This window comes from Tachysurus vachellii, chromosome 24, assembly GCF_030014155.1.
Source record: "Tachysurus vachellii isolate PV-2020 chromosome 24, HZAU_Pvac_v1, whole genome shotgun sequence".
In the NCBI taxonomy this organism is placed as follows: Eukaryota; Metazoa; Chordata; class Actinopteri; order Siluriformes; family Bagridae; genus Tachysurus; species Tachysurus vachellii.
In genome coordinates this window covers 4,049,516-4,066,757 of record NC_083483.1, presented here as the reverse complement: position 1 = coordinate 4,066,757, position 17,242 = coordinate 4,049,516, and the positions used below count along the sequence as shown (strand labels likewise).

The window sequence follows — 17,242 nt, the reverse complement described above, 5'->3', positions numbered from 1 at the left end:
TTCTAATCATTCATTCATTCATTCATTCATTCATTCATTCATTTATTTTCTACCGCTTATCCGAACTACCTCGGGTCACGGGGAGGCGTCATCGGGCATCAAGGCAGGATACACCCTGGACGGAGTGCAAACCCATCGCAGGGCACACACACACACACACACACACACACACACACACACACACACACACACACACACACACTCTCATTCACTCACACAATCACACACTACGGACAATTTTTCCAGAGATGCCAATCAACCTACCATGCATGTCTTTGGACCGGGGGAGGAAACCGGAGTACCCGGAGGAAACCCCCGAGGCACGGGGAGAACATGCAAACTCCACACACACAAGGCGGAGGCAGGAATCAAACCCCCAACCCTGGAGGTGTGAGGCGAACGTGCTAACCACTAAGCCACCGTGCCCCCCTCTTCTAATCATGTATAGCTTAATCAGACCAATGCAAATGCAAGTGTTTTTAGATTTACGTCTTTATTTGTCTAAATAGAATTTTAGTGTTAATGAATTAATGCTATATAATTTATAATAAAGGAAAATATGTCAGGGAAAATAAGAAACGTATGTAAATTCAACGGACAATATGGAGGACCAAAATGGTTTTATTTTTTTAAGAAATTTCTTAATCGGTTATAATTTAATTTCCCATGGACAGGGGCTGCATGGACAGAAAATCTTTGTGCTCAACAATTTATATTGTGACACGGACAGGCCAAAGTCCATATGTTTTTATTTTTCATATCAGGCTAAATAAAATCAGCGCTGGTTTAAGTAGTAAATAACCTAACATTGGCCTGTAATCAGGGTTGTATTTGTTTGCTTGAGTTGTTTGATCTTGTGCAGCTTTTGATAAAACTGACAGATAACAGTATTCTTATAGAGAGACTAAAAAGTTTAAACGAGGTTAAGGGAAAATTTTGTAAATTCTAACTATGACTTATCCACAAGGCTCTCGTCTATTCCTACTGTTCCCTGTATATATTAACCCTGGGTACAATTTACTCATAAACAGGGTATCTACCGATTATTGCGTTACTATGCTGATAACACACAACATGTTTCAGTAAAGCTAGATGAGAGACAGCAGCTTATTAAAGACCATTAGACACTGGCTGCCGAGTAACTTCATTGTACCTAATTCCATCAAGAGAGATGTACTTCTACAAAGAACAAAGGCAGCTGAACTCTGGATGGACTTTCAGTTACTGTACATCCTGTGCAGCAGTGTAAGGACGTGACGTTACTTGACTCCATTCTATTATTCAAAGCTCAGCACAAACAAAAATCAAATGTGTTTATACATTGCAGAAAAAAACTAGATCGTGTTCTTTTAACTTCAAGGTTGGAGTGTTGTAAAGCCTTGATGCCTGGATGATCCAGAAGATGCATTAACAAGCTCTATTTAGTCCAGATTGCTGAAGTCAGATCACACCTATTTTAGCAGCTTTTTCACAGGGACATTGGAAAGAAAAAAAAAACACATGGAAAACATTAGGAAATATATTTAAAAAAAACCTTTTGGAAAATACTGAAAAATCATTTCAGTTCATGTGGTCACTCAGGTTGTGTCAGTGAGACAAATGAGAGTGGTTTTGCCATACTGTACACTGCATCTGACACTGCATCTTTCCTCAAGCCTGTGTTTCTGGCTTTCTCTTTTAGTTATGGTGTCGTGCAGACCCTTTTAACTCCTAGCATACTCCTATCTCACATCTTCGCTCATTCTTTCGAGCTGCACATTGACTCATGCTGCCTGATCTGATGCTGCAGTTGATACGGCTCCTCTTACCTGTGGATTTGCCTGATTGATTCTGATTGCTCTCCTCCCGCTTCCACTGTTCCTGCTTCTACGTCTCACTGTTGTCTGCATCAATGAGTAACCTTACGGATGTAGATAGGCTTAGCTGGATACCTTAGAGACCAACAATTGCTATGACCATTACTTTTTTTTTTTTTATAAAGACTGAAATATTGAAAGAGTGAAAGCCCTGTAAAAAATCTCTGTGCAAATATGGAATGCTGGACAAAAAAATAAACCAATGAAGACATGCTGGAGCAAAGAACTAGGGCTAAAACTATGAAAATCAATGATAAATCTTCTGGGCAAGCAAGCAATCGGAATAACTAATGGGTGTGTGGGGGGCACATTTGAAACAACACTGGTGATTGGAAAAAGAATAGAAAATGACTGGAAAAACAAACACTTGTCCAATGTCTCACTTTCTCTAGTTCTTCACCTCAGAGCAGTTTACACAGCAGCTCCCTTTTGTATATGCATGTATGTGTGATTTTGTGGCTCTGTTTCCTCTGTATTCAGTGCACACACACACACACACACACACACACACAGTAAGAGAGAGAGAAAGGACACCTCTGCTGTGTCAATGAGACAACACAAAAGAGACAAGTTTTCACTCTGGATTTCTCAGCACACAGAGTTAGTGTTTCTTGTTCACAGTTCACACTTGTATTATTTTAATAATATGTTAATCTTTGTTACAATGGCACAGATACAGACTAGAATTTATCATCAGCTATGTGTCAGAATTAATTTTAATTGTAAAAGTGAGTTTAATGGCGCTTTTCTTTAAACCACAGTGTTTTGTTGAACCAGGGGCAATTATCGTGTAGACAGAGTCACATGAAGGCATATACTGTACATCACCATAAACTGGGTAACAGCTACAGGTCAACACTAACACCAGAGACACTAAGACATAAATAAATCATATGGAATAACCACAGGACTGGAAAATACAGGAATGTACACACATTGGGGTAAAAACATGGGGAAAAAACACTGGAAAGAAAATGGTAAATCACTGGTGAAATGCTGGTTAAAGGCTAAATTATTAACACTAGAACCATTAGTGAACAAACGGAAACAATGGGGAAAACTAGAGAAATACTCAACCAAGTGAGGTAGGGAAAGGATTCAAAAAACTGGGATTATATACACTATATAAACATATCAGAGAAATATTGGAAGGAAATAAGCTGAAATATACAGTACAATGGGAATCACCAGGGATAACAGTAGAAACCCTACAGTGACACTAGGGGTGGCAAAAACAGAGCATCTCTGGAATAGCACTGGGGCAAACATGCAAAACCCAATACAAAACATACTGGGAATATTCTATTAAACACTAAAACACACAAAAACACAGCGGGAAAAACAATACATGTTAATCACAAAGAAAGATAGGAATACACTGTAAAACACTGAAAAACAGTAATATATACTGAAGAAACATACTGTAGAACAAAAACCTGTAGAAACAGAATATATACTGTAATGTCAAGACACTAGCACTGAGAAACAGAGAAAACTATGAAACATCATTTGGAAAAAGCAGGGAATGGGGGAATGACACTGATACTGGAATATATACAGGGAAAACAGTAGGAAAACAGTGAAAACACTGGACACATCATTCAAGAAAACCCACTACATAAACACTGGGAATATACCAGAAATGAGGTGTATTCTGTAACACGGTGGAAAACAAAAGGAAAATATTAGGACGACCCTGCAGAAAATACTGTAAAAACACAACAACATTAGGAATATACTGGAAAATGCAGAAAGACACACTGGGATAATTATTAGAATTATCTAATGTATACTGGAAAAATTTGGAATGGCACAGAGAATCACTGGGAAAACAGCACATAAGGAATATTCCGGAAATAAATAAAAGAACATATTAGTCTACAGTATATAATGCAACACCAGGGGGGCACGGTGGCTTAGTGGTTAGCACGTTCGCCTCACACCTCCAGGATTGGGGTTCGATTCCCGTCTCCGCCTTGTGTGTGTGGAGTTTGCATGTTCTCCCCGTGCCTCGGGGGGTTTCCTCCGGGTACTCCGGTTTCCTCCCCGGTCCAAAGACATGCATGGTAGGTTGATTGGCATCTCTGGAAAATTGTCCGTAGTGTGTGAGTGAATGAGAGTGTGTGTGTGCCCTGCGATGGGTTTGCACTCCGTCCAGGGTGTATCCTGCCTTGATGCCCGATGACGCCTGAGATAGGCACAGGCTCCCCGTGACCCGAGGTAGTTCGGATAAGCGGTAGAAAATGAGTGAATGAATGAATAATGCAACACCACTGTGGAAGTATAAATGCAATAACATGAGGAATAAATGTCAAAAATTTGGAAACACTGGAATCAATATTGAAATGTAAACTGGGAAAACACTGGAACACCGCTGGTCAACATCCCCGTTACAGCAGGAACCACTGCAAAGGAGCTTGGAAAACACCAGGAATATCCTGGAATATACAGCAAGCATACTGAGAAAACTTCGGGATGACACACCGGAATATTACAGTATAATGGAATAAATACTGGGAAAATGCTTAAATAACCCATACTGGGAAAATGCTTAAATAACCCTAAAGAAATTACTGGGAATATATAAAACACTGAATTCTTTCAGGCTTTTTTCCCTGTTTGAGTGCCATTTCTCACTTAATTGTTATTTCCTCACAGAGCACATAAAGTAAGTGTCTAAGGACAACAATATTAAACAGTGGCACTGATTCAGCTTTCTGTTTTTATTTCAGACTTATACCTGTTTAATTAAGTCAGGAACACAATGTTAGTACTTTTTTTATAAGACAATCAGACTTGTCTGCTGTAATGGCTTCTTCCTGCAGTCTGTCCTTATAGATTAATCAAGCTGACATTTTCATATCGACGTGACTTTTGGCATCTCCATCTGCAGGGACGAAAGCTGTTCGCATAAATATCTACAAATCAGCTGCTAGAAAAACAGTTTGTTCGCAGTTTATTTCTGATCACCACCATTTCCCTGAAGGTGTCCATGCTCAGTGTCCCAAAGGTGAGACTGAACACCACCACTTTGGCTCAGATAATCATCATACCGTGAAGTCATGGTAATGACATAGTGAAACTGTGACCTTCAGTCTGCATGACAGTGTGTGTGTGATAAATGATTGTGTTAGTGTGCTGAAATATGGATGGTTAATGTTAATGCACAACACTCAAGGGAGAGCACTCACTCTGCACCATATGGAAGTGAAATTGAAAATGAAAAATGATTAACCATTCAAAAAAAATAAAAAAATCTCCACACCACCAGCACATGGCACAATTTAATGCACTTCCAAGTGTTTTTTTTTTTTCTTTTTTCTGAATTTGGATATTTTTCCACGTAATTTGGACGTGATTTACCATATTGGATAAAAGAGGAAGCGATGACTGTTCCTGTATCCTTCTGTTCTGATCTTTGATGGTTTAATTAAAATTGTAATCAATTACTTCTCCATTTTCCTTTCACTCTTTTTTAACAATTTATTCCTTCTTTCTTCTGTTTTTTTTTACACCCTAACCCAAGCCACCTACTTAATTTCCCACAGTTATTTCATGTTTCGATTCGGTCTCTCTCTCTTTTTAATATTGAGTGAATAACAGTTCTGTGGGTGATTAAACCTTTTAGATGAGAGAGAGCTCAGGGGAGAATTACCAGATTGTTTTGAGCTGCCTGGACGTATACTGTCACTCTCAAATACATACTCTTTATAGCCATAGTGAGCAGAAAAGCACCTCATGAACTAAAGCAACCAAAGACCACATCAGGTTCCTCTCCTGTCAGCCAGGAACAGGTATTTGACGAATCATGGGCACAGACTCACCCAAACTAGCCTCATATTGTTTTTCTTTATTCTTTTATGTGATTGGATAACTACAGAAATGAGCAGGTGCACATGAGTTTTTAATAAAATGACCAGTACCTCTATTTTCCTTCCATTTTGGTTTTATTTCTTAAAATTTTACTTTATTCATTCATTTGTTCCTCTTTCCATTATTTTCCGTTCTCCATCATCTTCCTTCTTTCTTGTTTTCATTGTTCCTCTCATCCTCATTTATGCACCTTTGTTACTGCCCTGCCTTTTTCCTATCACGAACACTTTCATGCTGTTAAGCAATTTCAGTTCTTTTCCTTTTTTTTTTTTTTTTTTTTTAACTCTGTAGCCTTTCTCTGTAAGCACATTAACACATTACTTAGAAACTCAAACTAGCAGCCCTGTGTTCACTTATAACCGGAGCACACACATTAATCTCGATCCCTTTCTCGGAAAATCCAGTCGATTTAGCAAACACATAAGAACATAAAACGGGAAGGTTTCCATTGTCAACCATGCTTCTTTATTACACTCCGCTGATTTATTTAGCGCGACTGTAAGAGAATACACGTGTATAACAGTGTATTAAGGGGACTAGTGCGCACTACTCTTTTGTTAGCGACCTTCATTTTCAGCCTAATTGTGATTGAACTTTGGCTCGGTGCTAATAGCCGAGAGGGACGAACTCCCCAGGAAGTAAAGAGAGCAAAATTAAATCTGAGTTTTCAATTTTCCCATTCCCACTTGGGTTCAGACGCTAAATGGGTTCGAGCGTTAATGAATTTCAAAAATAAGGTGGGCGACACGGGAGGGGCTCTAAAGGGCTGTGTTCCAAATATGAGTGACCTTGTTTTTTTTTGTTGGATGCTAAAACTTGTTAAGACACCCACCCTGTTTTGACAGTGCTCCTAAATGCCACTTCGAGAGCACACTTACTTGTTTATCCTGGAGCTGCTGCTGCTGCATTCTTACGCTATTCAGCGATTTTAAAAATATTATTTTGCTTTACAAACCCTTTATTGGTGCTGGTTTTCTATCTAGCAAACTATCATCATGCTAGCTATTTAGCAGGCAAGTGGTGTATTTAGCCTGCTAGTTATCGCATTACGTAACAAGTAGAAATGATGCTTGCTATATTGCGATGCTGACTGACTTAATCTTTGAATTATTTAGGATAATATTTAATAAATAACAAATATTTGTTATATAAATATTTGTTAACAAATATTTAGGACTATTAAGGCTAAATGTCTAAATATTAAATGTGTAAACAATGACTGTACACAAGCGCTAGTTTTTTAGCTACTTGCTAAATTATGCAAATATCATTCTAGCTACTTAAAAAAGCAGTACTCTATCACACATCCAGCTATTAACCATGCTACATAGCTAGCTAGCTGATATCAATCTTTATGAGCAATGCCATCCCTGGAATTAATATATTTCTGAGGTAAAATATTGTTTAATAAACTCTTTTAGTTAAACTAGACACTTTAACAAATTCAGTAATTTTATTTAATTGTGTATTTTTAAACAGATTAATGTGCTCACATGTAAAATCACTCTCTGTTATTATGCATTTCTAAGCACTTAAGATTTCTTTTTTCAAGCAAAAGCATTTTTATAAGTTTAAAATAAATTTCTTTACAATTTTAATTAATTCGTTTTAGCTTGTAGGGTGATGAAGGATTCAGAAATGCATTATGGGTAAAACTAGCATGCTAATTAGTTTATGTGGCCCACTGGCTAGTTTTTAAAAAAAAAATCTTCACTGGTTTGACTGATTTCTTTTATTAACACACAGAATGAATATTTTTCTCCAATTGCGGGCTTTTCAGGGCTTCGTTAGCAATCGCCTTACAATGTTAATTGGCATTTTATTAGCATAATTTTCCCACTATTCAATACTTATTAGCAGAAGTCACATTTCTGAGACCCTGACAGTGTTAAAGAACAACAACAACAGAATACTGAGTAAACAATAACACATCTCTAATAAACTCATTATGAGTTTAATTGATTTGTATTATCACCATTAAGAGAATAATAGTAGACATACCAAACAAAAGCATTTATATTGCAGCTTTGTTAGCACTGTTATTTATCCATGTACTCTATTAATTAACTTAATTTTCCTAGCATTCACTCCTCAGATATTACATTTCTGAAAGGCAGTGTTTGACACTTTATAGACTCATTAAAAATTAATGAAACCATTTGTTAAAAAATATAACTGTCTAATTTAAGGCGCCTTCTCATTTAGCTTATCAGGAAAAGTACATTCTAGTTATTATTATTATTATTATTATTATTATTATTACTATTATTATTATTCAGAATAAACACTGTTAGCGACCTTCACACACTTTTAATTAGCATTATTTCCTCGGGGCTCATTACTGACTGACACAGATATCAGACTTCTGGCACAAAAGAAACAATTTTTTTTTACACGTTTAATTGACTCATTTCATTTATGGATTTATTTATAAATTCCATGTTGGTGGCAAAGAAAATTGTTACATGCTAATAGGCTTATGTGGCTAACTGTCTAATTTAAGGCTATTGGCTCATGGGATTAATGTTTTGTGTTATTACCCAGAATCGTTATCAGCTCAGTACAGGATCACTGATACACACACACACGCACGCAGAGAGAGAGAGAGAGAGAGAGAGAGAGAGAGAGAGAGAGAGAGAATGGGGTCAGCATATCAGTTTAATGCTTCTCATTAGAAACCTGGAATAAATAAATGACAGATTTAGTTTGTTAATGTGCTCTGTAAAAAATATTACACATACAGGTTATTAACATAAGATCAAATGAAATAAGTGTTATACTTTGAGGTACATAGTACCAAGAATAATAAAAAGCATATGATGAAATTGATAATATTGCACTGTTCCACTTTAAAAAACATTTTGAAGAATCATTGAAGAATAAATTATAGTACATCAAAACATTAAAATTTTTATGTGAATATTTTTCTAACAATATTAACGACTTTATAAAATCTTAATCAAAAGCCCACAGTGTTTCAGAAATCATTACACAACAGATGTGAAGGAGCAGAAATTCGTCAATTAGTTTCTCTTCTTTTGTCATCATTAAACATGTTTATGTAGCAACCAACAAAATTCAAGTGAAAAACAAAGAGAAAGCTTTCAGGGGAAAGAAAGAAAAAAAACCTGTCAACAATGAGATGATTCTGATTAATTGTATATAAATATCAGCTGTTTCTCTACGATTCTCATGGTTTCATCCGAATGCTGAAGCCATGGTCCTCACCATCACTGTGAGTGCTTCTTCATGAGCTGCCTGATCTATCCTAAAGCCCTACGTCTGGTTGGAGTCTCATCACTTGGAGGTGCACACTGCTGCTGGGGATGGCTCTACACGGACAGCCTGTGACCTATGGGACTACAGTGGTAAACTAGTGGATAGTCACTTGGAGTCTATTGCGCCGTATTGAAACCGCTGTTACTTCGGTCAGCTTTGTGCTTGGGTCTTTATCAGTGAAAATTCAAAGACTTAGGCAGGAAGGAATTAGTGTTAAGTCTGTAATGAAATCTAATGTCGCTGATCTGTTAGTTCCTCAGGAGCTCTTGGTTGCACAATTCCACTCGAATGTAAATGGATGTAGAAAAGACAATATTTACATTTACATTGTTTACATTGTTTTTGAAGATGTGTTCCTTTCTGAGCCTGGTTCCTCTCAAGGTTTCTTCCTCATATTATCTCAGGGAGTTTTTCCTTCGCTTTATCTAAGACTGGGGCTCTAATCGAGATTGCGTATAACTTCAAATAGTGTTCGATTTTGGGATAAACCTGCAGGCCTCGGTCAGACAACTAAAGATGTGGAAATATTTCACAGCACAACAAGTAGCCAACACACAAATCCAAGCCGTGGCTTCAGAAGATGATGATGAATGTTTTGGAATGGCTCAGACAGAGGCCAGATCTAAATCCTATCAAAAAGATGTGGAGTGACTTGAAGAGGACTGTGCTAAGAAGATCCCCTCACTATCTGATAGAGCTGAAGCACTTTTGCAAAGAGGAGTAGAATAAATTTTCAAACCAAGCTGTCTTAAGCTGGGAAAGTCTTCCCCAAACAGCCTGAGTGCTGCGTTACAAACAAATGGTGCCGTAAAAAAAAAAGTTAAGTTAAGTTTAGTTAAGGGGTGTAAAAAATTATGCAACCAGGCTATTGCAAGTATTTTTTCGTCCAAAAACCTTTCTATTTGTTTTTTTTTTTCTTGAATTTTGTTGGTTTATATAATGCATTAACAGTGAAAAAAAGATTTATTTTGGTATTGATTGTTTAAATCACAAAAACCTGCAAATTCAACAGGGGCATGTAGACTTTATTCACTCTATACTGTATGTTGTCTGTATATCTATATGTCTATCTGTCTATCTATACATCTTTCTATGTCTGTCCATCTATCTACAGTTGTGTTCAAAATTATTCAACCCCCAATGCTGTAAATGGTTTTAGGGAATTTAGTGTACATTTGTAATTGTATTCAGAATGAAATCCTACAAGGACTTCTTAAAGAACCATATGCAACTAAAATGACATCAATTAGTTTTGTAATACAGTAGTAAATGTTTCTTTTGTGAATTCTTCATTGACATAATTATTCAACCCCTTAAAGACTACCACTCTGAAGAACAGAGGTTCAATGAAGTGTTTTCAATCAGGTATTGAAAACACCTGTGGATATCAGGGAGCAGCAATAAAGCCTAATAAGCACCAATTAGGCAGCTTTAAAATGACTGTGATACTCAGCTCCTTCTAGACATTTACTGGTGTGGTTACAAACATGGTGAGGTCAAGAGAATGGTCCAGGAAGACAAGAGAACAGGTGATTACTCTTCACGGGAAGGGCAATGGCTATAAGAAGATTGCAAAGATGTTAAACATACCAAGAGACACCATAGGAAGCATCATTCGCAAATTCAAGGCAAAGGGCACTGTTGAAACGCTACCTGGTCGTGGCAGAAAGAAGATGCTGACTTCGACTGCTGTGCGCTACCTGAAGCGTAGAGTGGAGAAAAGTCCCCGTGTGACTGCTGAGGAACTGAGAAAAGATTTGTCAGATGTGGGTACTGAAGTTTCTGCTCAGACAATACGGCGCACCCTGCGTAATGAAGGCCTCCATGCCAGAACTCCCAGGCGCACCCCCTTGCTGTCCCCAAAGAATAAGAAGAGTCGACTGCAGTATGCCAAAAGTCATGTGGACAAACCACAGAAGTTTTGGGATAGTGTTCTGTGGACTGATGAAACAAAATTAGAACTGTTTGGGCCCATGGATCAACGCTATGTTTGGAGGAGGAAGAACAAGAAAAGAACACCTTGCCTACTGTGAAGCATGGCGGGGGGTCAATCATGCTTTGGGGCTGTTTTGCTTCTGCAGGTACTGGGAAGCTTCAGCGTGTGCAAGGTACCATGAATTCTCTTCAGTACCAGAAGATATTGGATGACAATGTGATGCAGTCCGTCACAAACCTGAGGCTTGGAAGACGTTGGACCTTTCAACAGGACAATGATCCCAAGCATACCTCCAAGTCCACTAGAGCATGGTTGCAGATTAAAGGCTGGAACATTTTGAAGTGGCCATCGCAGTCACCAGACTTAAATCCGATTGAGAACCTCTGGTGGGACTTAAAGAAAGCAGTTGCAGTGCGCAAGCCTAAGAATGTGACTGAACTGGAGGCTTTTGCCCATGATGAATGGGCGAAAATACCCGTAGATCGCTGCAAGACACTTGTGTCAAGCTATGCTTCACGTTTAAAAGCTGTTATAACTGTAAAAGGATGTTGTACTAAGTACTAAGATTGAATGTCACTTGGGGGTTGAATAAAACTGATAATGATGTGAGCTCAGAAAAGACATTTGTGGTTATTTCATTATAAATGTTATGTTATATTTGTCTGACCTACATGTGCCTCTTTGATTTAATTGTAAGCAGGATGACTGAATGATCATAATCAATGTCAAACCGACCAAAACAATCAATTTCAGTGGGGGTTGAATAATTTTGAACACAACTGTATATGTCTGTCTGCATTTCTGTACACTACAATACATTTTGAGCTTATACATGAAGCTCTGTCCATCTTTCCATCCTCTCCTCTGTCTGTCTGTCTGTCTTTGAAGATTAAGGTGTATGCATTAATTTAAATCCTTCACACTGTCTGATCTGTTTCTCGGGAATATATATTTTAAAAGTAATGAATATTCAGAAATTAAATGTAATCAGCAATCAGACTAAATCAATTTAAAGCCTATGTTCCAGGAATATTCTGTATGTCTCTCCCTTGTATTTTCTCTTCACTTTTTCTACATTAAACCCCTGTCAGAAGCTGCAGGTTAGCCAAGCGCCCTCCGGCTGTCAATCATCCTCCCTCAGGAGCATAGCCCCACCCCCTTAATCATCACCTACACTGTTTAAATCTGCCCTTGTCTGTAAGGGAATGTCAGGAACATCTCGGGGTGCTTTTTCACCCCCATTGACTCCAGAGGGCCCTGAACACAAAGCGGAGTGTTAAGAAGCCAGTGTCAGTGTCGGCAGTGGGAGGAAAAAAAAACAGATAAGAGAAGAAAAGGTGTGTTGGTAGAGAGTCTTTACTGCGTCCAGGTTCAGGAGCTGGATTTTTTTCAGGTGTTACCTCCATAACATAAGCAGTGTGTATACTGCACTGAGAGCTGACACGGCACCGTGTGTGTTCCTACAGCTTGATGAAGCCTGAAGTATATGTCCAGAAGCTTGTGTGTGTGAGCCATGGTGGGGATTTTCATCAGGTTTCTGTTCGCTCACTGAAAAACACAGCGAGAAAAGAGAATCAGAACAACATTCTAATAAGTTTACAAGACAGGAATTATGGCCAGAAAGTAAAAACATTCTTTGAAGGACACTAATTAGTCATGGACAATATCCTAAGTAACGGTTGTGAAGTCTGGCATTTAAGACAAAGCCTTTAAATTCTCTAGTATGGACAGCTGGAGGTCTGTGATTGGTAATGTAGACTTCTAATAAACAACTAAGTATGAATTTTGATGGAGCCTTAAATAGGTCACATACTAGGCACTAACAGTAACCAGACATGACCTCTAGAATTTAATATGCAGTTGGAATTCCTAACTAATCCAGCATACTAGCAGCTTGTTTATTTGGGACAAAGCCTAAGTTTTCATTTCCGTTACATAGTTTCCCATCCCAGTTGCCAGTTTCACTAAAGAGTGAAATATTCATCCTGTTTTTCGGACACTGTTTTTGCTGCACATTTCTTGGCTGTGGAGAGTTTGAGGTGATTTATCACAGCCATGACAGCATGTTTGGATTACTTTTGTTATCTCGGTTATGTTTTGTGGCTTACGTAAAAAAAAAAAAAAAAAAGTCCGTCCTGGGAAATTAACAAAGTATCACAACATTCAGCGTTGTTATTATAGATGCTGTTGAATAATTTTCCATTCACATTCACCAACTGCACAAGGCTCCTTACATTATGCTGAACATCTGTTACAATAATGCTAATGTATTAATCCCACCATGCTTGATCATGCTGGCATGTTTTCTGTGATGCTAGCTTGTGCCTTAGTATATTAACCGTAATGCTAGTACATGGTTTAACCTGTCTACTGTAGTGCTAGTTCAGGTTTTAGCCAGTTTACTCAGGCGCTCTTTTGTTTTAGTCTGTTTTCGTCATGCTAACATCGGTTAGTCCGTTCAGCATGATGCTGTAAACAGAAAGCTGTGTGTGGGTGTGTTTGATTCAGTTAGCACTATCGATCCCGCCTCATTGCCTTGGAGCTTCTGACAGCCATTTTTGAAGGCATGCTGCGAAAAAAGCGAGGGTGGGATATTTATTCTCCTCCATAGAATTGATCTTTAAGCAGTTTTGGATTGAAACACAGCCACCCAAGTCATGCTCGCAAGAGAAAAACAATTAAATTTGAACAGGATAAAGAGGGGTACGATCGCTTGCTGAGCGTCGTGACTACATGCAGACAAAATAATGGTCAAGGTGAAAAAGCTGTTTCTGTTGAAGCGTGCATTACATAAACTTGATATCATCATTGCTTCAGGTCTGTTGGTCTGTTGTTAACACCTTTAGTGTTTGGATCAATTTTACCACATAAATTAAAGACATTTATTAAAATCCGAATAAAAAAGCAATAATTGATTACTGAAGTCATGCATATTTTATCTAATAGTATTGCTAACTCAGAAGCTAGCAAGTTATTTACCTTTATTCAGCTTAGTTTAGTAAAGTATTATCTTGATGCTTTATTTTGTTTAATCAAACAAAGTCTAGTTAGCCACACTATCCATTTCAATACCTGCTTTTATGCTAGCTAATCAATTAGAACACCTCAGTTTAAACACGAACTAGCTTTACTTTACATAATACTTTGTGATATGTGTGTAATGATAGTGGAAGTGAAGGATTCATCTTATTGCTATTTTGAAGCTAGCTTTGTACAGTATGTGCAGCTAATGGCTCCACTGACAGACCATGATTTCTAAATCTATTAGCTAGTTGTTACCTGTTTAGTTATTCTTGTAGCAATAACAACTTTGTCTATTTGCATAAGCACTAGTTGTTATTTACTCTTCCTCAGCCTGACATACTGCTCAGTATACCAGTTAAACTAACATTAGCTAAGATTAAATTCAGATGGCTAATATTTGTACAGTGCTGGCTAGCTGGCTAAAAGCAACGTATTATGCTAAGTGCTACATCAAAGCTAAAAAATAAGAAAAGAGGCTACAGAAGTCTGCATGTGCTCTTCAAGCAGCTCACCTTACATCATGATTTGCATAATGAATCAAGGTTCTTGTGTTCCTTTTTGGCATTAACCTTTCATTAGCCTTTTTTATTAGCAGCTTTTGGTTTGGTGCGCGTTCTTGTTTAACGTCCGTCCAACAACGTGCTGATATTCTCAATCCTCTGATTAAGAGGCCATGTGCTGGGGGAATAAGGCCGATTAATATTCAAATTAGCACACAAAAACAGCAGCTCGTTTCATTTCTACACCAAAATAATGAAGTGCAGAATGGAAAGGGAAATGCAGGAATTTCCCACAGAGGGCAATTAAATAAGGATGATATTATGCACGAGTTGGGCGTGATTATGCTGCAAATCGTAAATAATCATTAGAACAAATTACAAAGCTGCACTTTGCAATTACACATCCGGCTCATGACACGTTCTACAACCTGATAACAGGGTGTCATAGTGCAATATCAATGCTAATAATACAGTGTCATGCACACAAAGCGCTTTCACATACGCATGCACACGCACACACACACACACACACACACACACACAGACACAAGCATTTTTCACAGAATTTAGCCCTCGACATATTATCAGTAGTAGTAATAGTTTTTATAACATTAGGCATTACCACAGTAGCTTTCTAAGCTGTGAGAGTGTATTATAGTCAAGTGTGTAAATATTATTCCTGAAGGTCTTTGTGGGATTTTTTTCACCCCAGGCCTATTTTTAATTGCTACCTGCAGGCTACAGCGAATATAATAAGTAACGCTGATTATCAAAAAAAAAACCCTGAACATTTTAGGCATGACAATAGACTAAGATCCTTAAGCTTTAGACTTTAGACTCAGATCCTAAAGCTGGGAAGTGTGGTCTCGACTCAGACTCTTAAGCGTGGTACTTAGAACTAGGTACTCCGTCTATAGGATCTGAATTTGTCTACATAGAGAGGCAGCTTAGATGAAATAGGAAATCATTTCTGGACTTGAGATCTAAGAACCCTAGCAATTTATGTTATGATTATTATTATACTTCCACGATACAGCTTGGACCTCTGAATTCATCTCAGATGCTACAGCCCTCCAAACACTCTCGGAGCGGTTCAGTGTGTATATGTGAACAAACCATGTGATCTGAGACCCCTTAAAAGGACCCAGAAGCGGTTCGTTTGTGGTTCGATTTGTGTGTGACATGTGACAGCAATGAGGTCCCGGTCCACTTTGCATTTCATTTCGCCAAATGTTCCTGGAGGCTTGCCATACCTGCAGCCGTGTTCCGTCACTGTGACTGCTGAAAACACAAAACCTTTTGCTATGGCAGGTCGCGGAGTCGTGTGGTCTTATGAAGAAAGCTGTGCACTTATTGATATTTGGAAAGAGGATGGCATTAACTATTAACTATTCTCAACACATAAAAACATTATTGAAGTTGAGGGGGTATATATGAAGTTTAGGTGTGAACACAAAAGGGTCTGAGATCACATCAATACTAAAGAGGACCAAAAAGAGAACTGGGTTCTCTTTTGAGTCCACTATATTGTGAACACCAAACGGAACACCAAACATTCGGCTAGTTCCTTTTCTGGTTCACTTTAAGTGAACTGGGTTTGGTTCTTTTAAAACGAACTATATGTGAAAACACCCTTAGAGCTAGGGACCCCTGATTCAATAAAGACAGACTGTACAAACTCTGAAACCCTGAATTACAAGCTCAAGATCTAACTTGATATCTGTGCTTAAAAAAAACAATGTACTTGATCTGTAAGATTCGGAACTTATCTAGCAATCTAGAACTAGCAAACTAAACCCTGCATTTGGTCTCCAAAGTATGGACTCTGGACTTGATTAAGTTTCTAGAGCTAGGGAACATAGACTTGACTTAGACTTCAAAGCTTAGGACTTTAGATTATACCCTGAGTCTACAGCAAGAGGATCTGGACTCATCTTGGACAGAGCTAGCACCTCTGACCTCAGAATATAGATCTAGGGATAGTGGCTTGGACATGATTTTCAAAGTGTAGGATTCTGTACTAAACTCTAAGATTTAGGCACTGTAGATGATAATAGGGAATCAGAGTTAGACAACTTTGAATTGACTAGTACTAGAGCAAAAGAGATTTTGAGCTTGATTTATTGCCTTGGCAGCATGGACTCGATTCTAGAGCTAAAATAAAATCCAAACTTGATTTAAACTGCAAATTCTGGGAGTCAGCACAAATGACTCTCTTACACTCACTTACTCAACCCAGGAACCAGGAATTTTGGAGTCAACACAGGTGGCACTGAATAATGGTAAAACAGAAGTCTGAATCGATGGCATGCAGGTCGGGGCATAGTCGGATCTGTAACTCTGATGTGATGCAGGTGAAGTATTTAATTTTGAGCATTCTATAAAAAATAAAGGCCTCTTATCATCGCTGATGGGGCAAGTGAACAAACACAAGCAACACACAGGACACACCCACTCTCATAATGTAACACCTTTAACAATGCTTTTCAACAATGCTGGCTGATGGGGCAGAACACAGCTACAGTAAGTAGTACACACTATAGAGGGAAACATTAGACTTTGGATTCAGCTCACGGTAGTGCGGGACGACTCTGAGTGCACACACGCGCACACACACAAGCTGCTTAAACCAAACACCCAGAGCCTATCTCAAGGTATATGTGTGTGTGTGTGTGTGTGTGTGTGTGTGTGTGTGTACACACTCAGCAGCAGTGAGAATGTGGCGTGAAATGAGTCTCTCTGATATTTAATTAAAGCAGAAGGAAGGGGGGGGC

General features: G+C 38.3%; 1 protein-coding gene across 2 annotated transcripts in view; it reads right to left on the bottom strand.

Moving 5' to 3' along the window:
* Window positions 1-12,286: 12,286 nt before the first annotated feature.
* Window positions 12,287-17,242, bottom strand: part of gpc5a (glypican 5a) — a 72,824-nt gene continuing 67,868 nt past the window's right edge. For both annotated transcript variants that reach the window (XM_060860753.1, XM_060860754.1), the window contains exon 9: window positions 12,287-12,492. In XM_060860753.1, the coding sequence (XP_060716736.1) occupies window positions 12,341-12,492 (152 nt within the window). In that variant the 3' untranslated portion in view covers window positions 12,287-12,340. The remainder of the gene's footprint in view (window positions 12,493-17,242) is intronic.